This window comes from Mirounga leonina, unplaced genomic scaffold (assembly GCF_011800145.1).
Source record: "Mirounga leonina isolate KUSES-001 unplaced genomic scaffold, KU_Mleo_1.0 Mir_172, whole genome shotgun sequence".
Classification (NCBI taxonomy): Eukaryota; Metazoa; Chordata; class Mammalia; order Carnivora; family Phocidae; genus Mirounga; species Mirounga leonina.
Genome location: NW_023270442.1, coordinates 13,638,076 through 13,662,391, shown reverse-complemented (window position 1 = coordinate 13,662,391; position 24,316 = coordinate 13,638,076). Strand labels below are relative to the sequence as shown.

Below are 24,316 nucleotides of genomic sequence, written 5' to 3'. Positions count from 1 at the left end.
GGAGTCATTTAGAAGAGCTCAAAGAGGGAATGATACACTTTTATACTAAAACACTTGTAATAATCTTTCTGTAAGTAAAATGCCAGAGAAGTCAAAGCATTATGCAACCAAAACAATTTTTTTTCTTTTTCTTTTTTAGTATAAGTATGTCCCATGCAGTGTTTGGGGAAAAAAACCTTTTTATTGTTTATCTGAAATTCCGACTTGACTGGGTATATTTTTATTAGCTAAATCTAGCAACTGAAACCATACGCAGTCTTTAGCTGCACATTGTCCTCTTCCTGTTTCCTCATGACACGCTCAGCCGCTTAAGAATCTAAGATACCAGCAAGTTGTGAACCCAAACAGGGTGATTTGTCCTCACCTAGTGGTGGACCGAGTCAACGTCTGTACCTTCAATGCCCTGCTTAATCACTTACGCAACACCTACCGAGCTACAGAGTCAAAAAAAAAAAGTCTTTGCTTGCCATTTAGCAGAAGGGGCTATATCGAGGCAAATTGCTCTAAAATCTCTCTTAGGCTGCACCCTAGACGAATGTGCGGGTACAGAGGGTCACAAAAATGACTTCTACATGTTTAAGAGGTAGAGGTCTTTTAGGAAGATTTCAGACTGGATGATCTAACTCTTTATCCTATAAAAGTCATAATCTTATCTTTTTCTAACTAAAATTCCAGACTGTTAAAACAGTATGAGATTTGGGACTATTCTATTTGTTGTTATACTTAAGGACTAACTCCAATCCTTTGGGAAAACGGACTATCTTTCTACTTGATAGGCAAATGTTTTTCTCATTCATTCATTCATTCATTCATTTTTTTCCCACAGCTCCTTCCTCTCTTGAAGGAGCTAGGAAATTTTGGGGAGGACCAGGGGGTGAGGGGCAGTGAGATTCACCGTGAGGACAGTTTAATTAATTTTTTAAAAGATTTATTTATTATTTTAGAGAGGGGGGAGGGGCAGAGGGAGAGAGAGAATCTTAAGCAGACTCCGCATTCAGCATGGAGCCTGACACGAGGCTCGATCCCAGGACTCTGAGATCATGACCTGAGCGGATATCAAGAGTCAGATGCTTAACCGACTGAGCCACCCAGGTGCCCCAAGGACAGTTTAATTTAAACCAGCTACTGACAGCAACAATCTATTTTCTCCCTCTTCCCCAAACCTGTTTTTTCTATCTACTCTGCCAATTTTTTTTCTCCTTTATCAGTTACTACCTCATCCACAAGATATCCTCTGCTAGAATGTGAGTCCCAAGTGGGATGGGCCTCATGAAGGGTAGGAAACCGGTGTATTTTTTGCATGAAAGGCATCAAATTCTCTTCTTGCCTTTTTCCCCTCGGGTGAGGGAAAAGATACTCCTATTTTTCCTCCATCAATATAAATATCCCATCACAAATGCCCACATATATTTGTGTGGTCTACATACGTAGAATTCTGTGGTCACCTAAACCCAAGAAAAAATGCAGTGAGAAGAAACTGGATGTTACTGGTACTTGTTAAGTAACAGGGCAGTCCTTGGGCATCAGAAATGTATTCATTAGTATTTACTTCCTTGTTCCTTTTGAAAAAAAAATTTGAGGAAGCTTATTAAAAAGATTATTGAAGGGTCCCCAGCCTGAATATCAACAGTGTTCAACATCAGAATAAATGTTTCCAGATACGGGCGCCTGGGTAGCTCAGTGGGTTGAGGGGTCCGATTTGGTTTTGGCTCAGGTCATGATCTCATGGGTCGTGAGATCGAGCCCTACATCGGGCTCCGTGCTCAGTGGGAAGTCTGCTTGAAGAATCCTCTCCCTCTGCCCCTCCCCCTGCTCTCTCTCTAAAATAAATATTTTTAAAAAAAATTTTATTTGACACAGAGACACAGCGAGAGAGGGAACACAAGCAGGGGGAGTGGGAGAGGGAGAAGCAGGCTCCCCACTGAGCAGGGAGCCCGATGTGGGGCTTGATCCCAGGACCCTGGGATCATGACATGAACCAAAGGCAGATGCTTAACGACTGAGCCACCCAGGCGCCCCATAAATAAATAAATCTTTAAAAAAAAAAAATGTGTCCAGATGGCAGGAGAGATCAATTTACATGTGGGATTGGGGAGTATCCTTAGAGATTTCTGAGTTCGTTCTGAGACGAGAGATTTGCAAAAGGCAGGCAGTTTAGTTCAGAAAAGCAGAGTATGCAAGACTGTTTTATCAAGGTTGTGCTCCACCCAAGTTTTAAGTTGAGGTTGTGAAAAGGCAAAGAGCAAGCGAATGAGCTCCCTGTCCAGGATCCGTGGGACAGGACGGCTGTGGTGGTGCCTTTGGGATACTCAACGCAGGACGTCGCAACGTTTGGCCCAGGCATCTGCCCGCTCTGCTGGGAGTATCTGTAAAAGCATCAGTTGTAGTGACTTTTGTACATGAAAGTTTATCCAGTCTAAGCACGACAACAACAAAATCAAAGACTTTTGGCCCCGGTGTTTATTATATAAAATTGTTCACAGCAATAGGGTTTAAGACAAAAACACAAATACAAGTTGACTGCATAGAAACACTGAACACATTGGTTATTATGTCCTTCCGCAACTCAACCAACATACGAACACGGTCAGAAGCACCCATTTGGTTCAAATTGTGGATTTCACACATTCGATAATTACTTTCCACGCAACCTCCATGAGCGAGGCCCTGCACTGCTGTAGATGCTGGGGATATGGCCATGAATAAAAGAAGGTCCTTGTGCTCAGAGAGCTTCTAGTCTCGTGGGGGCAGACATATACCAGACAAAAACCAAATACATGACAAGTAGTCACAGGAAGGAGAGGAAGGAAGGAAGGAAGGTTTCTGTACACAGAATTCTTTTTTTTTTTTTTTTTAAGATTTTTATTTATTTATTCATGAGAGACAGAGAGAGAGAGAGAGGCAGAGGGAGAAGCAGGCTCCCAAGGAGCAGAGAGCCCGATGCGGGACTCGATCCCAGGACCCTGGGATCATGACCTGAGCCGAAGGCAGACGCTTAACCATCTGAGCCACCCAGGCGCCCCATAGAATTCTTAAGGGCAATTTGGGGCTGCTTTTTAAAGGTCGCAGGTTGGGGGAAAAGATACAAACCCTAAATCATATTTAAAAAATAACTTTATAGGTTGTAAATTTCTGGTCAGATTCTAAAGTTCATAGCTCTGAGCAGCGTTTCTAATTTTCGAATTAGAATCTATACTAGTAAGTAAGTCCTTTACGGCTATCCTAATGGAATGGCCCACATATGTGAGGGCAAGGGTAGATAAAAACACACATGTGTTTACACACCCATGTCACTATTTACATGTATATTCACCTATACAAGGGATTTCTGGCTGTAATGATACAAATGTAATTGATTATATTCAGCCTCGCCAAGAACTATCAACACTGTATTTCTGAGGCAGTTTCCTGGTGCTCCCAAGTACAGGATGTTTCCAAGTAAACTATTCTTCAGAAAGAACACTTACCATACCTTACAAGGAAGCACCTCCTGATTATGCTACATGTACATGTAGACCATCATGAAGAATGGAAAGGAACTGCATTTTCATGTCTAGAAGACAAGGCAAAAATGAGGGGTTTTTGTTCACTGCTGTCGAGATGCTTGTCCACTGAAAATCACAGGGGGTCTTCAAACCTGAGGACATCAAACTCCCACATGCTAGGGACCTAACCATTCCACTGGTGTCTTCTGATTGTAATGAGTAAGTTTCCCCTCCTCCACGGCCCACAGAGGTACATCCCGTGTAAAGCGACTTTCTCCCTGGGCCTGGGTGCTGGACGGGACCACTCCGTCAGCACGGGTCGAGAGCCAGGGCTGGTGCCGGGGTCCTAACACGGTCCCGATCTCCTCTGTAAAGAAGCAAATTTCCAGAGACGGGGCCTCTAAAAATAGAGGGCCCACCCAGAAGATCTGCCTGAAACTAGATGTCTCCGGTCAGAAAGATCAAAAGGGGAGTGTGTTTGAGTCACTTTAGGGATTCTCCAGCAGAGACCCGCGTCTCCCAGGGGCCTCCCCGATCCCCGCTATCCTCTGCTGGAAGCCGGGGCTGTGGGTCCAGGAAAGCGCACGGTGTGCTCCGTGGAGCTGTGGTTATGCCAGGAGGAGCCACCTCAGAGCGGCTGCCTGCCCCCTTTTCTTCCCCACGGATGAACCTGGGGCGTCAGCAGGGACGACGACAGCAATAATACTGGCCTTAGGTTACGTACGTCCCAGCGCAGCGTGTTGCTGCATCTCCCTTCCCTTGGGAGGCCACCAAAATGCCTAGACTTCCTTCCTACGAAGGGTCTCCATGACTAATTTAGGAATGCACTCCAGGTGGCCATTGAAAAACATGATACAATTCTTAAACTGAGGTTTTCCCCCCCGTTACATTTTCTTCCTTCCATTGATAGTAAACGTTCACTTTCTTGAGTGTGTGTAAGCGGAGAAGGGACACCTGCATGTCCCACATGGGACAGAGAAGCTGGCCCGGTTCAAAACATGACACGGATAAGTTATATGCCAATTATATCTCAATAAAACTGAGAAAGGAAAAAAAAAACAACAAAAACCAAGACACAGATGAGCAACCCCACAGTTGATTTAATAATTAAAAGCTGATTAGACGCATTACTCTTATTTTTCACGGAAGTCACCTGCTTTTCTCCTACTGAATGATTCTACTTCTTACTCTGTTCTATCAGGAGCATTTCCTGGTCCCAAGGCTTCCTGCATACACTGTGACTAACCTCTACATACTCCCTTATCTTAAAATATCCTAATAACTTCTCTGATTAGACAGTTGTCCCTTTCTCTATCACTTCACTGACTGCAAATTCGAATCAGAAGCTACTGTTCTACTAGGTTGGGAATTAGGTTGGGAGTTAGGAAGTATTAATGTATAGGAAAAGATGACCTGGCTTGAATCCTAAACCACAGAAGGGAGAGGTGACTGTGATGTAGGAGCCAAGGTTTTGGGGACACGTGGACAGGGTTCCCCTGAAAATTGTAAGGATCACATTTCTGGCACCTGCAGACGTTTTCTAGGGTAAGCTATTTTACAGAGAACCAGTGGTAATGGTATCTGGCTTTTCTCGAGAAATTTCTTTCTACACTTCGGTGGCCAAAGTGTCTAAATACCTCCTGAAAAATCCTGAACTGTAACACTGAGAATGGAGGACGAGTCGGCGACACGGACAGCCACAGGCTCTCGGTGACGGTGTCAGCCGATAGGAACACAGTGACCCTGTGCTTCGTCACATGGCTGTTAGCACAACACTTGAGATGTCATCAGAGACACAGAGAACATTTTCTGGATTTCACTCATTTCATCAGGCAGGTCCAGTGACAGGTCTTTCAAGGGTCTGCGCACAGAAAAGAATAGAGAGAACTTCTGTCCCATGGACAAGTACTTGCCTGCATTTTCAGACCAGTGACCCAAGACGTTTTCCCTCCCCAACAAGCCGGGATCCTCTGCATAGGTACAGGGCGAAGCGAGAACCCAGGCTTCGAGCGCGGCTCCCACAGGACTCCCGAGTGTTCTAGAGCTCGCCTCTGGTCACTCGGTTTCCTGGTGCAGGAATTCTTCGCTGAATTTGCTTCCACTGCTTTCATCTTCATTAGAATAGTTTCCCGAATCTTGACTGGTTTGGGAATTATATTTTTTGTGCTCTCCATCGGTTTGGTTAGTTTCTTTTACTGCCGTGATAGTGTTTGTGTTTTCAATTATAAAACATCTTTCCGTTTGTTCCTCGGAAGTGAGAAGGAGGAGATTCCGGAGCGGTTGCTCAGAGAAATACTAATTTAAAAAAAGGGGGGAAGAATAGGAACAGATTGTTTAAAATAACGACAGTTTTTAGTTCCAACGGCTTCAGTTTCTTACATCCACTACCGAGAAAACCAGTGGTAATGGTTTATATTAATAAACATATTAAAAACCAGCTAGGAGCTATCGACTGCCATCTAACGTTTAGAATAAGCCCCTCACTAGTGAGGTCCCCTGCCTCTTGGCACTGTCTTGGGGCAGGTACATGAAGAGGACCCAAGATGGGGCACAGGGGGCTGGTGAGTGTGGGAGAGTGAAGGAAAGGGGTGCGCACTGGGACTATGGAGAGTTTCTTTTGAAACTTTATAGCATAACGGCATTTGCTCAAGTTCTCTCTCTCTCTCCTTTTTAAAGAAATTATTTTTTTAAGATTTTATTTATTTATTTGACAGAGAGAGACACGGAGAGAGAGGGAACACAGCAGGGGGAGTGGGAGAGGGAGAAGCAGGCTCCCCGTGGAGCAGGGAGCCCGATGCGGAGCTCGATCCCAGGACCCCGGGATCATGACCTGAGCTGAAGGCAGATGCTTGATGACTGAGCCACCCAGGCGCCCCTGCTCAAGTTCTCTTAAGTGACCTGCTTAACTTCACAGAGTTAACATATGCAAACATACTGTAGCTGATCGACAGTTCATGTTCGGGTCTCGCTAGCTCCAAAGCCAGAGCTCCAAGCGATACTCCCAAGGCAGGCAACCTGAACCCCTGCCCTAGGTGGACACACCATCCCCAGGCTAGGTCCTGGGTTTAGGTCTTTGTCATTTAGTGTTTTCATTAGATATGCCAACCTCACAGAGGGGAGCCAAACAGGAGCCTGTGAGGTGTCCCGAAAGGAGACTCATACTTATTTTCTGTGATGTCATCCACAGGATGCCCTGATGAGGATGCTGTAGGCTTTGGGTGAATAGCCAGCTTTTCAATGATAAAACAAATGCCAAGGTAGCCAAACTGAAGAAAAATATGAGATTAAGGACAAACCTTACAATCCCATGTTATATGATATTAAATGACTGTTTCTAAAGCCAATTTACTGAAAGTGAAGAAAATATCCCAGTCTGTATATTTTCTGGATATCAAGAAAATGCATATATTCTGTGGAAATCAAATATATTTCCCATTCGTTTTAAGAAAAATCCACCCATTGACAAAGAAAAGTCACATACCTCATCTATAGTGGAAGGAGGTTTACTTGATGGAAAGAACACATAACTGATACATCTAAAGAGAAGTTTCATGACATAGATGACAACCGGGATGGAAAACAATGCAGCACAAACTCCAGCTATGAGCCAGGTTTTGGAAGTATTTCCTAAAAATAAGTAAGTGATGTTAAGCTTCAACATAGATCTCGACACACAAATATGTTCACAATGCTGACAGTTTAGGTGGATGAAATGTAGCTATGTGAAAGGAAATATAAAAATCTATGAAATGATATACCCTTAGAAATATTTCTGGTAACATGGGGCATACAACAGCTGTAGGCAATGCGTTCCCTTTATCTATTTATAAGTAGGCTCCATGCCCAAGGTGGGGCTGGAACTCATGACCCCGAGATCAAGAGTCACACGCTTTACTGACTGAGCCAGCCAGGCATGCCTCCCACCCCCGCTTTTTCGGCAATGCATTTCCACTTAAAGAGTGGCCTGGCAAGGTGAAGGATGCAATGCTGACATTTAGCTCCCAGCGTGCGAAGTGTTCTCTAGCACTTCCTGATACAGAGCTAGCATAATTAAAACCATTCCGTGACTAATCAGCATCTGCAAGTCAACACCGCAAACTGTAAAATACACAATGGGACTTAACCATTCCCACAGAACAAAATTCACAATTGAACTAATGAAGTGATCCCCATATGATAATTATATTAAGAATTATGTAAAGAAAAAACCCCAAAACCACCTAAAATAGTCTTATTAAATGTTAAAAGAGTAATTATTAAAGGCAATTTAATTATGTGCGTATTGAATGAAATATAATATTCAAAAACACTGAACTGCGCATTAAAAATATTTTCTAAAACCGAAGGACTTAGCCTGAAGGTCTACTTTTGATTCATATAGCTCATGAAGAAAGTATTCTCTTTATGCTTTTGTAGTAAGAAGGAAATATTTTACAATTTCCAGTGAATTTGAATTATTTTTTTAAAGTCCAGTTACATTAAAAAAAAAAAAGAGATATAATGGAAGATTCTGACCTGGTTTTGTTTTCTCACACACAATATCGCTAAAAGCACTGCTTTTATTCCACTTTTCTTCCTGAATGAGCACTCTGGCTTTGATACAGTATACAGTCAGTGGTTTTAATTTCGGAAAAGTAAAATCCGTTCTATTCTCTCGAATTTTTCTCTGTAAGAAAATAAGTAGATCATTGATAAAATTTAGTCACCTTATGAAATCAGATAGGGAATGTCAATTTCCTAAATTCTCTAAATATTCAGTCTAAGATGGCCTCTCCTAACCACTTAGTTGGTGTATGTTTAAGAAATATACATTTGTTTTGGACAACACATTACGACCCAAGTCAAACTTAAAAATGCTGCTTCCGAAAAGGAATTATGACATATTCCTAAGACAACTCTAATTTATAAGTACCTGTTGATTTGGTTTAATTGCCGTTGTATTTCCTCTGCTCGGTGGCAGAATATTTAGGAGCGGGGGCTCTGGCCTTAAATTGCCCGTATTAGGGTTATCGCTTATAGCTATGTGGCCTTAGGCAAGTTGTTTCTTTTCTCTCGGCCCTATTTCCAGATCCGTAAAATGAGGACAATTACCGCTCTTCCCTGCAGTAGTCAGCTATCACCACAATAATATCGTGTAACAAATCAAAAAAAATAATGACAACAAAATAACGTCATGCAATGTCACATCATATAACAAAACATCCTGTGGCTCAAAACCCATTTATTTTTCTCACTCACACGTGTCCTGACTGGCCAAGGAGCCCGTACCGAGGCCGTGGGTCCTCCCCAGGTCCCTCATCCTCCTTGGACCCAAACCAAGGGCAGCATGCTTTCCTCTTGGCAAACGAGAGAAGCCCAAGAGCCAAGCCAAACTGTCCTCACATCACAACCATCCACACTGTACTGTTTGAAGCCCAGCATCAGGGAAGCAGTAAGAGCTACTCCATCCCAAGTGTCTGCCGAATGATTTAATCAGGCAGTGTGGCAGGACTGTTTTGAAGAATGACCGAGACAATTCATGTAAATTACCACAGCACCTGATGCATAATAAGCTTGCAATAAATACAAGTTGCTATTATGATTGTAATTACTGACAGGATATGATGGCAACTGGTATTATTTAAGCTCTACGATCTGTCAAGTGATGTGCTAAGTGTTTTCATATATTACCACATTTTAAGATTTTTTTTTTTTTTAATTTTTAAGTAATCTCTACAGATCCAACGTGGTGGGGCCTGAACTCACAACCCTGAGATCAAGAGCTGCACGTTCTACTGACGGAGCCAGCCAGGCACGCCTCTTATGTTACCTCATTTTAAACCTCATAAACATCCTTTAAAAAAAAAATGGAGTTACTATGACTACCACCACTTTAGAGAAGAGGAAACAAAACCTCAGAGAGGTAAAGCACCCTGCCTAAAATACACAATTTGGTGGCTTGAGACACAAATACAGGTTTTTTCCTGATGTAAAGGACAACTGAGAACTGACTGTAATTCTCAATGGGCTAAATTATGCTTTGGTTACAGGGTGTTCAGAGAGTTAAAAGGAAAGTAGCCAAGTCATTATAATCTTCTTAGATTTCCAACAGAAAATAAAGTCAGGTTACAGAATTTATCCACCCAACTACACAAGATTTTTCAAGGTTGATTCCTTGATTGTAATTCCACAGGCTAAAGGGATCTAGAATCATGTGCATTATCCGATGTTGTGTACTGCTTTTGTCTGTGGTTTTCTAATTTTAGTGTTTAAACCCGTGTTTCTTGACTCTTTTTCATGACTCCCCCTGCCAAGAAACCTTTTCAGAGGACTGTTTTCAAATCCTTCCTCTGCCATGAAATTGAATAGTAAGGAACAGGATTTTGTGCAGCAAAGCTGAACTCTGGAGGCATGCTTTCCTCTCGGAGTGCCACAAACCACTGGACCATCTGAGATTTTGCCCCCTCAGAGGTACCCTGCCCCCAGGGCATAGCTGGCAAAGTCTGGAGGTTTTTTGGTTGTCCCCACTGGGAGGCAGTGCACTGGCCATCAGCCAGAGAGGCTGCTAAGCATCCTATAATACACAAGACAGCTCCCACAGCAAAGAATTATCCAGTCTGAATGTCGCCAGTGTCGAGAAACTCTGGTTTAGATAAATACCCAGGAATCATGTTAAAAGCTCAAATTTCCAAGTTCCATCCAAGAGATTCTGATTTGAGTAGTAAGAGGTGCAGGGATCTGAATGTTAACAACACACCTGGATGCCCAGATGCAGGTGATCCATAACTACGCCGTAAAACAGGGAGAGATGCTAATATTCTTCATGTTGTCATCACAGTCTTAATGCTTAAAAATTTCCCTAAAATTTTAACTTCAAACTTTGTTTCCCCAAAATCCTAGTTACAACCCTACCTTATAGATTAACATCACATAGTTTTTTTTTTTTTACCTCAGCATTTGAAGTGTTTTCCCAAAATACAATTTCATAAATTAGTGGGTAATGATGGTTCACAGGCTTGCTTTCAGACTCTTCTGGAGCGCTGATATAGACCCGCAGGGAAACATCGTTAGTGGATTTCATGATAATGACTGGAGGAAACAGGGTAACTAGGAAAAAAATGTACAGGTACAATGTTCAACTTGGAAAAACAATATTAAGACTCTGTACCAAATCAGAGAAGCACAATGAAGAAAAAACTACTGACTTACTTTGTAATTGAGTATCAAATTTTTCTTCGTCAGACCAAACAGACGTGGTATTTCCATCCGATGCTCGAACACGGATAAGGTAAATTCCTTTTCGGAAAGTATTTTTGGGAAAGACACACTGTGTAGTTTGGACATTTTCACAGTTTGGTATTTGTTTCCATTTACCTGAATTGTCCCCAGGAATCTTTTTTAAATAGGCACTTTTAAGACAAAAAAAAATATTACAAACATAGTAATTCAATAAATATTTGTGAAATACTTAGAATATGCTAGACACAGATAGGGGTTAAGGTTACAGAGGGAAACAGTCTCCACCCTCAGGAAGCTCACAATACAATGCAAGAGACACACATACAACACAAAGAGAACCAGAGCCCTTGCTCTGGGGTATGACAGAGCGTTACTGTACCAGAGCTGACCAGAGCCAGCACACAAGAACCACCGCTGAATTTTCTGGAATGCTGCGAGCCAGTTATTAAAAGCCATTACTATAAATTAAATTACATAAACTTACAAATAAACAGACTGCATTAAAAATAAAAATACTCAAAACTCTTTTTTTTTTTTTTAATTTATAGCTGGCAGGCCAGAAGCACAGGCGACAAGTTACATCGAAACTCATTTTGTCCTAATTATTTTATTACATTTTATTATCTATGCTCAAAACTATCTATGTCTATCATATCTCTGTGGTGGAAATACTCTTTAACGGGGTCATCCTGTGCATTTCTCCCTAATGCCATGTTCAGTGACATCATGTTGAAAGGGACCACAGTAGGTGTATTTATATCATGAAAACTGGCAAGCGCTACGAATAAGGCTTTTTTTTTCCTTCTGGAAAGCCAGCTGTGAAACATATTACCCAGACACCGATGGGTAAGTGTTAAAATGGAGATACACGCCACAGTGTGGTAAGAGCAAGTCTACACAGAATATGGACACTTAACTGAGCCTGGAGACGTCAAGTAAATTACTCAGTAACCAACAGCTCAAAGCAACTCAGTTCAGGCCTGGAACTACAACAGCCTCCCTAACTGGTTCTCCCGTCTTTGGTGTCTCTGTGGTCCACATACAATGTGGCAATCTTCACCCTCCTTGCATACAGACCTCATGTTACCCACCCCTCAATGCAAAATTCTAAATGGCACCCAAATGCCTGATCTCAACCCAGCCCATGTATTCAATTTTCTCTCTCATTGTTCTCCCGCGCCCAAATGTTCAACCGTTCTCAAGGTGGCGCTTCTCCCATGTGGTAGGAAAAATTCCAAGATGGCCCCCAAGAGTCCTTGTGACACCCTGAGCAGAGGGACCAGCTAAGCCAAGACTGGTCCCCCGACTGGAAGTCACTGGAGGTAACAGCACTCTTCAAGCTGTTATTAAATTTGTGGTAATTTGTTATAGAGCAATAACACCCCCACCCCTGACCTTAACCTAATTTTCAATCTCTTTGTAGCCTGAGCTTCCCTTGTGCTGTAGCTCTGCCTAACACGCCCTCTCGCGTCCAATTTTAAAATATATGATTCACCAATGAAGGAAGGCCTTGTTCACATCTCATCTCCCTCCACATGGCTTCTTCGGTCTCTCCGGCCCCATCCACCTTTACATTTTCAATTTCTGTCACCCTTATAATTTGCAGAGCACTCCTCACCCCCAAACCACCCCTCACTATGCCACCTCAGCTACCTGCTTTGGATTCTAGGAACCATGTGTTGTATTGCTGTACCTTTACCATCCCTTTGGTACTTTGCACGGTGTGCTGAGTACCCACAAAACTTCGAGAACCGCCACCAGAAAACCCCTACTCCTCTCTAGTCTGTGGCGTTAGTACTTAGAGCATACTTCTGATAGTGAAGTTCCAGGTCAGTCAGGGTCTATGGACATGCAGGCACGGGAATGCGTTTCCATTGCGCAACTAACATGGAAGGACAGAGAGAGTTCACCAGTGCAGTCCCCATTTCCCTTCACCCTCAGTTCACTTCCTGTTTCTCTTCCTCCTCTCACTCTTCCTTTCCTGCCCTTGCTATCCTTGCCTCTGGTCCCTCTATTCCTCAATATAGCTTTCTTACCCACCCCCTTCCTCCCCACAACCCGCTCCTCCTTCCACTGGATTCGCCTCTTTATCCCCTACAACTTTCCAGCCAACATGAACTACAGGCAGTTCTCAACCACTTCTGCAGGGCTGAGACATTATCCACAGTTCTGTCCAGCTTTCTTCATTTCCCACTGAAGTGATCACTAAAAAATCTGTCAAAACCACTAACATTGTCAAGAAAATGGGAAGGCTAACTTGAAATGAGTAAGACAGACTGGACTGAGATCATTCCAAGGACTCATGGAAAAAGTGAGTTCTGGGGGCGCCTGGGTGGCTCAGTTGGTTAGGCGACTGCCTTCGGCTCAGGTCATGATCCTGGAGTCCCGGGATCGAGTCCCGCATCGGGCTCCCTGCTCGGCAGGGAGTCTGCTTCTCCCTCTGACCCTCCTCCCTCTCATGCTCTCTGTACCTCATTCTCTCTGTCTCAAATAAATAAATAAAATCTTTAAAAAAAAAAAAAAAGAAAAAGTGAGTTCTGAAGAAAAGCTCAGGGTCATGTGTCAAGTAGTCTAGATTGGGGAAATAAGACATGCAACGAGAAACACTCTTGAAAAAAAAAGAAAAAGAGCCAGTAAGTACATGAGATATTATTAAATATGCCCCTATGATAACAAATGAAGAATCCAAGGCCAAAAGAGATTAAGAGATTAAGTGTCACCCAGTTAGTTAACAGCAGAGCAGGGACCAGAATTAAATAATCACCTCAAGCAGTCAGCCTTTGTGCCTAGAGCTGTAGGGGGCTGAAGTGGAGTGAAAGGAACCATAATAAACTGGGCAAAAGGAAACTCATGGAATAGAACTTACTGGAGCCACTGAGCTTGAAAAGTCACATTTTCATATGTATAATCCCATTTAAGAACATAGATGTGATTTTTAGCATCAACTTGAATATTTTCTGGTGGAGGCAGTTTATTTTCAACTAGAAGACAAAGAACACAGAAAAGCATACGTTGTTACTTTAGTGAGATAAGACATGGTAAGATTTTTTTTTTTTAGTTCTATTTATTTTTAAAGATTATTTATTTATCATTTGAGAGAGAGTAAGAGAGAATGAGCACGAGTGGGGTGGAGGGGCAGAGGGACAAGGAGAAGCAGACTTCCCCCTGAGCAGGGAGTCCGATGTGGGGCTCGATCCCAGGACCCCCGGGTATCATGACCTGAGCTGAAGGCAGACGCTTAACTGACTGAGACACCCAGGCACCCCCATGGTTAAGAATTCTTCTTAACAGCATGGGCAAGAAAAGAAAAAGGCTTACATGTTATCAGGGGGTAACAGCTAAGTGAGTTACAAATGGTGTACATTCACACAATGTGATAATATGCAGCGATTTAAAAGAACGTGATGGGGCACCCAGATGGCTCAGTCTGTTAAGCGTCTGACTTTGGCTCAGGGTCCTGGGATCAAGCCCCGCATTGGGCTCCCACTCAGCGGGGAGTCTGCTTCTCCCTCTCTCCCTGCCACCCCCCGACCTGCTCGTGTCCTCTCTCTCTCAAATAAATAAAATCTTAAAAAAAAAAAAAAAAGAACGTGATAGATCTGTATATGCCAACATACAAAGAGATCCTCAATGTAGTAGGTTAAACAAGCAAGTTGTAAGATCGATCTGGCAGGATCCTATTTTTTAAATTCAAATACCAAAACTAAGAAACTATATACACGTCTGTGTGTATGCTTATAATAAGCCCTGACAGAAGCAGGAAAGAATATGCACAAACTACCAGCAGGGCTAACTGTTGGTAAATGGTACTGGGGATAAGGAGGCAGGAGAGGAAAACTTTACTTTAAATTCTCCTGTATGTTTAATTTTAAAAACAAAGCATATTAAATTTATGATTAAAATAACAAACAAATCTAAGCTCCTAACCTCTGACCTTAATTATTGGCAAGAGGTCACTGACAAAATTTATCAGGATGCTTTCACATTTTAACATTTGACACTTTTTATAAAGGTGTACTTTTTGGAAGACTAACTGTTCCTCTAGCAACTGCTTTCCCCCTTTTGTGGATTCTGAGCAAATAAAAGTAGTTTTTGTCATTAGAAAATATTTAGACTTTTAGACAGAACTTTCATTACTGCTTACTTGAGACAAAAATCCCAATTACTGTGACTTTTTTTTTTTTGCTTATGTAAATGCTAATATTTTTGTTTTAATATCTACTAAGATATCATATAAACTTCAGCAACCAAGAGGAAAACTGCCAGAATTAATAGATTGCCCATCTGTATATAAAGTTACTGAATCTAAAGCATAACTTTCTCCTTACCTGTGGTCTTTATACAATACACGGGACTATAGACACCAGTTTTTCTCGGCAGAAGTCTTGCTTTAACTTTTAAGCAATAAGTGGTCTCTGGTGAGAGTTTATAAATTTTATCTCTGGGGTAAACAGTTTTAGTCCTTCTCTATAATAAAAGAAAAACAGAAGTCTGCTCTTTAAAAAAATATAAGGTCAAACTTTAGGACAAATTCATGTCCTTTTTCTCTCACTTTGAACAAAGGTAAGAAAAATGCTTACTTCTCCACTTGAAGAGTTTTTCCAGATATCTAAGCTGTAGGTGAAGCTTGAGCTATCCAGAGCCCACATGCCATGATCTTTTGTTCCAGGTGGGGAGATGTTTATTATTATTGCCTTATCTTCAGCTTCTAAATGTACTTTTGGGGGACCAATTTGAGCTGTAAAAAAATGAACACGTTTACTATATAACTTCATTAATACAGGGTCGAAACATTCATTCAGCAAATAATTCTGAGCACTTCCTATATGCCTGGCATAGTAACAGAGAGAAAGTCCTCCGCGGTGCTTATATTTCAGTGGGGGATATGGCCATAAACCCCAAATAGACAAATACATACAATGTCGTGTGTGCTGTGAGGAAAAATGAAATAACACAGAGGGAGAGAGGATGGTGGCAAGATCTGTTTCAGATAAGTTAGTCAGGAAAAGCCTCCGTGCCACATTTGAGCTGAGGCCTGAATAATGTGAGGGAGTAAGTCAGGCAAATTATCTAGGGAAAGAGTATTCTGGCAAGGTGGGAATGCGCTTCACATTTTCAAGAGACAATAAGGAGGCTCCGGTAGCTCCGAGAAGCAGCTAGAAGCCAGATAACAAAGGAAGAGCTCTGTAGTTAGCTTCAGGACATTGCTGGAGGGCTGAGATCCGAGGAGTGCCATGCTTTGATTTACGTTTTGGAAAGATCACCTTAGTTCAGGCACGAGGAAGCAGGGAGGCCAGGAAGAAGCTACTGCAGTAGCTCAAGAGACCAGCCTTGCTGGTCACAGGGGTGGACGTGACAAGGGGTCCGCTTCGGGATGTACCCTCAAGATGGACCATTCAGAAAGTATTGACAGACTGGATGCAGGGCATGAGGAAAACTGATGCCAAAGAGGACTCCAAGACTCTTGGCCTGAGCAAATAAAACAGGTGCTGTCCGTAGCAGGGATGGAAAAAACTGCAAGAGAAGCCGGTTTTGAGGGGGAAATCAAGAGCTTCGGTTGACCAGATGACTTAGACACGCACGCAGAGATGCCTGTTGAAAGAAGAGTTGGTGATACAGTTTAAAGTAAGGGGAAGGAGTGGGGCTGGAGATGTAAGTCTGGGCTTTTCTCAAGAGCACACAGGATTGAAAGCTGTAAGATTCCCAGTGGACCGAGTGTAGAAAGAGAAGAGGTCCGACAACCCAGCCCCGCAGCAGTCTGGCACTGATGGGTCTGGGGGGCCAGGAAAAAGGGGCAAAGGAGGGACAGATGGGCAGGAGGAGCGCTGGTGGGGAGCGGGGCCCTGGAGATCCAGAAGTGGAAGGGTTTCAAGTGGTAACCCTGGTGCTACCCAGGAACTGAGCCAGAAGAGAGCTGGGAACTTGGGCACTGAGGAGGTGACCAGAGTCCTTGACAAGAGTGTTTTCTGTGCAGCGAGGAGGAACGGAGCTCGAAGGCACAGGGACGCAGAGAAGCGCAGAGAGGGACAGAGATCATTCTTCTCGTGAGTTCTGACAGAGGGCCGGGGTTCCCAATTGTTCTGGTCTCAGGAGCCCTTCACACTCAAAGAAACCGAGGGTCTGAAAGAGCTTTTGTTTATAGGGATCATGTCTTTCAACATTTAGCATACTAAACATTAAAACTGGTAACATTTTCAAGTATTAATTCATGAACAGATAATAGTGGTAAACCCATTGCACTGTAACAAATATTTGTTCTAAAAAAAAGAACTACATTTCCCAAAACAGACATAGCGAGAAGAGTGGAGCTGTGTCACATCTTGTCCCAATTTTGTTAATGTCCGGCTTAAACAAAGAAGACAGATGTATCTCCCACTTGCTTCTGCCAAGTCAGTCAGTCAGTCAGTCAGTCTCCCTCTCACCCATCAGCCTCCGAAAAACTCCAGTGTATACTCAAGACAGAATGAAAAGGAAGGGGCAGATAAGTCTTAGAATTATTATGAAAACAGTTGGGCTTTATTTTTTATTTTTTTAAAGAATTTTTATTTATTTATATGACAGAGAGAAAGAGTGCACAAGCAGATGGAGTAGCAGGTAGAGGGAGAGGGAGAAGCAGGCTCCCTGCTGAGCAAGGAACCCAATGAGGGACTTGATCCCAGAGATCATGAGATCAGAGATCATGACCTGAGCCAAAGGCAGTCACTTAACCAACTGAGCCACCCAGGCCCCCCGCCCCCCCTTTTTCTTTAAACGGGAGATTTTACACCATGCACATGAATGGGCTTGGGAAGTGAGCTGTGATCGGAATAGTTCATGAGGAATATCCTGTAATTCGGCTGGCAACTTCTTCTTACCTTTTTCAAATAGGGTGAATGAGTCAACATAATGCCATGGAGAAGTGTTGCTGTCCTCCTCTGCTCTTATTCGCAATTTAATTTCTTCATAAACATTGAGCTTGACTGAAGAAAAGTTGCATTTGGTACTGGCGATAGACTGACAGCCAGGCAATTTTACCCAAGTATCATTTTTAAGTCTTTAAGACAAAATAGGAGATGCATGAATAAGCAAATGTATAACTACAAAAGACTGTCAAACACAGTTTGTTTACTAAAAAGAGAAACTATTACAAAGCTAGGCTAGGTAGTTATTCTATTTGAGTTAACCTGTTAACATTTTAGTTGCAACGTGGCCCTCGTGTCCAGCACATATACACCAAGTTATTATTTAGAAAATGGAATCATTCCGAAGGTTCATTTTTGGATACAGTTCTGTAATTTTGTGACAGGCTGCATTAGGATTTCAAAGAAGCAGAGAAAGAAATAACCTAGAAGGTACAAAGAGTGGACTTAGTCTCAGGTTTGTTAAAAATAGCTGTGTGACTTTGGGCCAACTACTCTGTATTTCTGGATCTTTTCCTTACTGAAAACTTGGTGACTGGATCTGATGATTCCCTTCTAAACTTCTTGGACTAGTTTTACCAGACCAGAGAAAGATCTCAGGGTTGGAGAATTTCCTCTGCCCTCGTCAAAATCAAACGGCCCCTTCTGCTTGCTGGCTGCAGTAATTCTTCCTACTACATCACTAGAAACAAAACTTAAAATGTTAATATAAACTGACAAATTCCTCGTTCAGTCCATTAAAAAGTAGAACTGATGGATATTCGATTCTTCAAACACATGAAGAAATCAAGAAAGGACATCCTGCCACATGTGACTCCAGCCTACCCAGGAGGCTGACGGGAAGGTGAGAGACAACAAACTTGTTAGGTCTCGAAATTTTTTGCCCACGTGAAGCCCTGTCTACCTTAAACCAGTCAGAGAAACTCTCCTCTGAGAAGGCATTTCTGTCAAGACTGATTCATAATTGGGGCGCCTGGGTGGCTCAGTTGGTTAAGCCACTGCCTTCGGCTCAGGTCATGATCCTGGAGTCCCGGGATCGAGTCCCGCATCGGGCTCCCTGCCCGGCGGGGAGTCTGCTTCTCCCTCTGACCCTCCCCCCCTCATGTGCTTTCTCTCTCTCAAATAAATAAATAAAATCTTTAAAAAAAAAAAAAGACTGATTCATAATTTCTAGCACGAGCTGCTTCTCGGAGGGGAAGGGGGAGGAGGAGGGAGGGCTAATATTGTAGACTTCATTTTAAAAATGCTTTAAGATAACAGACTCCAGGGATGATCTAGCCACATCATTTCTGTGTTGACCCAAATATAAGTCCATCTCATTTTTCAAAAAGGACTGTACCCCTGAAACAAATAATACATATGTATTAATTAAAAACAAAACAAAAAAAGGAAACATTTGAAAAAATTACCAAAAATATACACTGGCATATGGGAAGCTACATTCCTGGCTAGTTTCCCTTTCTACTTCTCTGAGCTGTGAGGCTAGAGTTGGCATTTAATGAAACCCTGAGAAACTCCTCCACATCAGACTCTATGTTAAAAAATCCAGAAACTCTTACTATGAACAGAAAACCTTATACAAATTGTAAAACTAAGCCCTGACATGGTTCCAACCCACTCTCTCTCTTCCCCTCTATCTTTCCTGTTCTAGGAGGTGCAGAAGCACACTCAATACTGCAGGGGTAGCTGTTTTTATATTACCTTAAAAAAAAACAACACCACCCAAGCAAACCCAACTTTATCATATGAAGTATTTAGATCAGAACAGAACACGATTTGAGAACGATGATGTAACCGATATAAAATTCGTTTCATAAAACCCATGCCATAATATAAGAAACATGCCATCTTGGTCTTTCCTATTCACTGATACATTCTAAGTACCCAGAAGAGTGTTTAGCATAAAAGGTACCCAATCTTTATTGAATGGAAGAATGAATACTAAACACTACATACATCATAATAAAATTTGGATATAGGTCACAAATACTGATGTCTTAGCATGTGTTCTACAGACACTGGAATCCTAATGGCTTATTTATGTGTCTGTGGATCATTTATCACCAGTGGCATCTGTCCTACATTCAGAGAAACACTACATTAAGGGGTGTCTGGGTGGCTCAGTGGGTTAAGCGTCTGACTCTTGATTTTGGCTCAGGTCATGATCTCAGGGTCCTGAGATCGAGTCCCTTGTCTGGCTCCGCGCTGGGGTATGGAGCCTGCTTGAGATATTCTCTCTCTCTCTCTCCTCCTCCCACTCCCTCTGCCCTCCCCCCACTCACACTTTCTCTTGGTCTCAAAAAAATTTTTTTTTCATTAAAAAAATACTTGTTTGCTTTTGCTATTAACTACACTTCCATTAATCATTTCCTTCATCCACTGAGCACTTTACATAAAATTGTTCTATACTTCGGGGTGCCTGGGTGGCTCCGTGGGTTAAGTGCCTTCGGCTCAGGTCATGATCTCAGGGTCCTGGGATCCAGCCCCATGTAGGGCTCCCTGCTCAGCAAGGAGTCCGCTTCTCTCTCTCTTTCAAATAAATAAATAAAATCTTAAACATTGTTCTATACTTCTACAACCTTTTAAGTTAGACACCTTATTATGGTAGGAGGGGGGCGGGGGAGTCCCATCCCAGTTTGCCTGGGGTGGTCCTGGTTTAAGCTTGTTGTTCCAGCTTATCTAAAATTAACTGCCCCCCCCTTTTTTTTTTTTAAAGATTTTATTTATTTATTTGAGAGAGAGAGAGAATGAGAGACAGAGAGCATGAGAGGGAGGAGGGTCAGAGGGAGAAGCAGGCTCCCTGCCAAGCAGGGAGCCCGATGCGGGACTCGATCCCGGGACTCCAGGATCATGACCTGAGCCGAAGGCAGTGGCTTAACCAACTGAGCCACCCAGGCGCCCTTAACTGCCCCTTTTAACTCTCGAAACTGTTTTGGTTTGGATGATGTTATATATGGTATGGTATATAATATATATATATTAGTTTTTATCACCACTTCACAGGAAAGAAAACAGCGATAGAATACCTAGCATGGGATGGCTTTGCACCCAAGCAGCCTGGCTCAAGTCCATACCACACTATACTGTTGCTGTACTCTCTCCCTAAACTTGCAGTCTGGCATATCTTTATAAGGCAATTATTTATAAAGCTAGTAGAACAGAGCAGGATGAGAACATATTGAAACAAATGCATTTGATGCTAAAGTCAGAATGAAAGGATGAAAGGCAGACTATTATGGACTGGAGAATTTAGTATCAGTGACAGAATGTGTGAAGAAACAATATGAGGGCACTGTCTATCTTCTTTGCTAAAAGGTAACTTTATTTTTAAAAAAAAATTTTATTTATTTATTTGAGATAGAGAGAGAGAAAGTGAGAGAGAGAGAGAGAGAGAAAACAAGAGCTGGGGTGGGGGGGGCACAGAGGGAGAGGCAAAAACAGACTCCCCACACGGGGCTCGATCCCAGGACTCCAGGATCATGACCTGAGCGGAAGGCAGACACCCAACCAACTAAGCTACCCAGGCGCTCCTAAAAGGGTAACTTTAAATACGAGTATCTGAAACAATCTTTGTTATACCTGAAATAGTTGTTTATTAAGACAATTTTGAACTAAAGCAAAGAACTAAATGGACAAAACTCAAAGTTCGATTTAAAGAAAATCTCTAGAAATAAAAATTCTTAAATGATTAATTCCAAGAAAAACCATCGATGTATGTATACAAGTTTGTGTATGTGCACACATACTCGTACACATACACACGCGCACACGCGTGAATGACTAAAGTAAATGAATCTCACAGAAAATGAGTAATGAGTAAATGAGTAAATGAATCTCACAGCTCTATTAACAATCAACTGGAGAACTGAGTGCTGGTTGTGGTTGAAGTGGGGAGATCCTGGTTCTGGGGGTCCTACACCCTGTTTCTTCACTGGCCAATTACCAGCCACTCTTTCTTAGACAGGGATCATAGTTAGCACACAGGACCCTGACACCCAAAGCAAAGTGCTGTACTCCCTGAGCTACGTTCCTTCCAGAATCTTTCTTCTGCAACTCCCCACCTGCCCATCCTCTTGGCAGCTATGAGGTAGAAAGTTAGGGCTAGGGATATACTCAAAAAAGGTGACGCATCTAGAAGAGAGAAGGTACGGCTGTGGTCTACAGAAGCTGTCTGCCATCTTCATCCCCCAAATCTCTTTTGCTGCAACACCCCAAGACGAATTGGACTAAATCTCTATTTGTAGATATGAAGTTATAAATATTACATAGACATAAAATTTCTCTAAAAGATGGAAAACCAATTGGTTCTCAAATCTGAGAAATAAATGATGGGGTTACAATTTTCAAACTTATTCAGGTGATTCTTATAAATCAATCAATAGAGTTGCATACGTTTGATAATCTGCTGAAAAAGTCACATTCTTGACAGACGGATTGCTCCTGTTCCACCTCAGGATAAAGGTATCATCAACGATGTAGACCTCTACATTTTGAGGAGATTTTAGATTTGTTCCTCCTAGAAATCAAGGCCAACAAGAAAGAAGACAGTTACATATACGCTGTAGATAGTCTTAAAAATGTTATTCTTCCTTTCACGTCACTGATTAAAGAATGAATACATTCAAATATAACAAAGTATATACAGAAATCTAAAAAAACCTAATCATTGCTCTCAGCACAGGGAGGCTAATTATTCATTTAATCTCTGCATTTGAGAGAGCTAGAAAAAGGTCGAGGTTTTTTAATCCATAAAAAGTAAGCCTTATATGTCATATTTATCTCAGTAAAGCTGGAGAAAATAAAGAAAATTAGCATTGATCTTTCAATTGAAAGTCTCTTTACCCAAAAAATACAAAAATACTAATTCAAAGGGATACATGCACCCCCTATGTTTATAGCAGCATTATTTACAATAGCCAAGATATGGAAGCAGCCCAAGTGTCCATTGACTGATGAATGGATAAAGAAGATGTGATACACACACACACACACACACAGGAGTATTATTCAGCCATAAAAAAGAATGAAATCTTGCCATTTGCAACAACATGGATGGAACTGGAGAGTATCATGCTAAGTGAAATAAGTCAGTCAGAGAAAGACAAATGCCATATGATCTTACTTATATGTGGAATGTAAGAAAGAAAACAAATGAGCAAAGGAAAAAAAAAAAGAGAGGCAAACCAAGAAACAGACTCTTAACTGTCGGTCAAACTGACGGTCACCAGAGGGGTAGGGGGAGATGGGGGAAATGGGTGAAGGGGATTAAAGACTACACTCATCATGATGAGGAGAAAAAAAAAAAAAAAAAAAGACCGTCCACCAGCAAAAAGATTACAACTTGCTGAAAGCTCAGATGACGGCTGGCATTTTTTAGCAATTAAGATTAAAAAAAAAGAAAAGAAAAGAACATCCATCGCACCGCAGCGACCAGCACCAGGGTCGTCGCGCCCAGGAGGGCGAGCATCGTCCGTACGGTTTTCTAAGCAAACAGTTTCAGGATTTTGAACCTACTAAGCGGCCTCACTGACCCCTTGGATTCCTGCCCTTCGGTGCTAGTCCCTCCTTCTCTTTGGGTACCCTTCCTCACTCGAAGTCAACCTTGTAATAGTTGCCATTCTCCTGATGCGTCCCAGTTAAGTATTAATAAAGGCAGCAAACTAGCCTCGTGGTCGCAGCCTCTCTATTTTGGTTGCGTATTTTTCATTTATTATTACTTTTTATTAGACTGTCCGAATCCCGAGGGCAGCGAAATTCTTGCAATCCTTATTTCCCCCCCCGACGTGGGGCTGAATAACTGTTTCCCTAAACTGAGACAATGTTTCAGGAACAGCAACACAATTCGCCGCTAAAGCCTTGTTTATTACTTAAGGGTCCAGCCCGGCTCCCCGATTTTTCGAAGAGAAACAAAGTCGACAGGAAGGCTCTCGCTCACCCAGCGCCGCGGCGGTGGAAGCCCACAGAGCCGGCGGGGAGGGCGTGTCCCGCTCGGGGACCGGTACGCGGGCCCCCAAGCAAGAGGCGTGCAAGGATCCCTGGAACACCACCTCCTCCCGATTTTCGATCTGAGCGCTGTGACCCCGGACGAGCAGAGGTCTCCGGGACAACGCGCCAGCCCCTTCCACCCGCCTCCCGGGGCCAAGGCTTCCAACGCCCCCACAGCTCAGCCTCTCGCCCCCCCCGGACCTGCGCCGGGCCCCCTCGTCTCTCACCTGCGGCTGCGGGCAACATCCATCGCACCGCAGCGACCAGCACCAGGGTCGTCGCGCCCAGGAGGGCGAGCATCGTCCGCGGGTCACCGCCGGCCAAGGAAGTCACATCCTCGGTCACCTCGCGCAGCACCTAACTACGCGAGGCAACCCCAGGCCCAAGGGCCGCCCTGCCCCGCCCCCTGCCTCCGCCCTTCCCCGCCCTTCCGCGCTCGCCCCGCCCTTCCGTGCTCGCCCCGCCTCTCCGCGCATGCGCGTCCCCTCCGCGCTCGCCCAGTCTCTCCGCGCACGCGCCGCCCTAGGAGTCTAGCGCGCTTGTGCGCTCCGGTGGGAGGAGCGGTGGGCCGCGCGTGCGCGCCTGGAATTGGGGCGTGCGTCCCGTTGTTCGCGCTCGTCATATTTTCCGCCAGTGACCGCCGAGGGCGGTCCACTCTCTGGTTACGGAAAGGCTACGCCCAACAGGAGGCCTTGACCCGAACGGGAACGCGGCACGTCCTGGCTCAGG

General features: G+C 43.2%; 1 protein-coding gene across 1 annotated transcript; it reads right to left on the bottom strand.

Moving 5' to 3' along the window:
• Positions 1-3,189: 3,189 nt before the first annotated feature.
• On the bottom strand, positions 3,190-23,975 carry IFNAR1 (interferon alpha and beta receptor subunit 1). Its single transcript, XM_035017620.1, has 11 exons — positions 23,815-23,975; positions 21,995-22,118; positions 17,558-17,736; positions 15,284-15,441; positions 15,032-15,170; positions 13,570-13,684; positions 10,674-10,873; positions 10,414-10,571; positions 8,001-8,151; positions 6,967-7,112; positions 3,190-5,780 (listed from the first exon to the last, which is right to left on the bottom strand). The coding sequence occupies exons 1-11, from the start codon at positions 23,885-23,887 to the stop codon at positions 5,541-5,543; spliced, it is 1,683 nt and encodes a 560-aa protein (XP_034873511.1). The 5' UTR covers positions 23,888-23,975; the 3' UTR covers positions 3,190-5,540.
• Positions 23,976-24,316: the final 341 nt, after the last annotated feature.

Bases quoted from the DNA above. Each gene is read 5' to 3' on its own strand.
- IFNAR1 (XM_035017620.1), bottom strand. From the start codon at position 23,887: ATGCTCGCCCTCCTGGGCGCGACGACCCTGGTGCTGGTCGCTGCGGTG. The intron at 15,442-17,557 runs GTAAGAAGAAGT...ATTTTTTTACAG, and splicing joins ATTCACCCTATTTGAAAAAG to CTCAAATTGGTCCCCCAAAA. The intron at 5,781-6,966 runs GTATGTGACTTT...TTTTTAAATTAG, and splicing joins CTCCTTCCACTATAGATGAG to TATTTCTCTGAGCAACCGCT.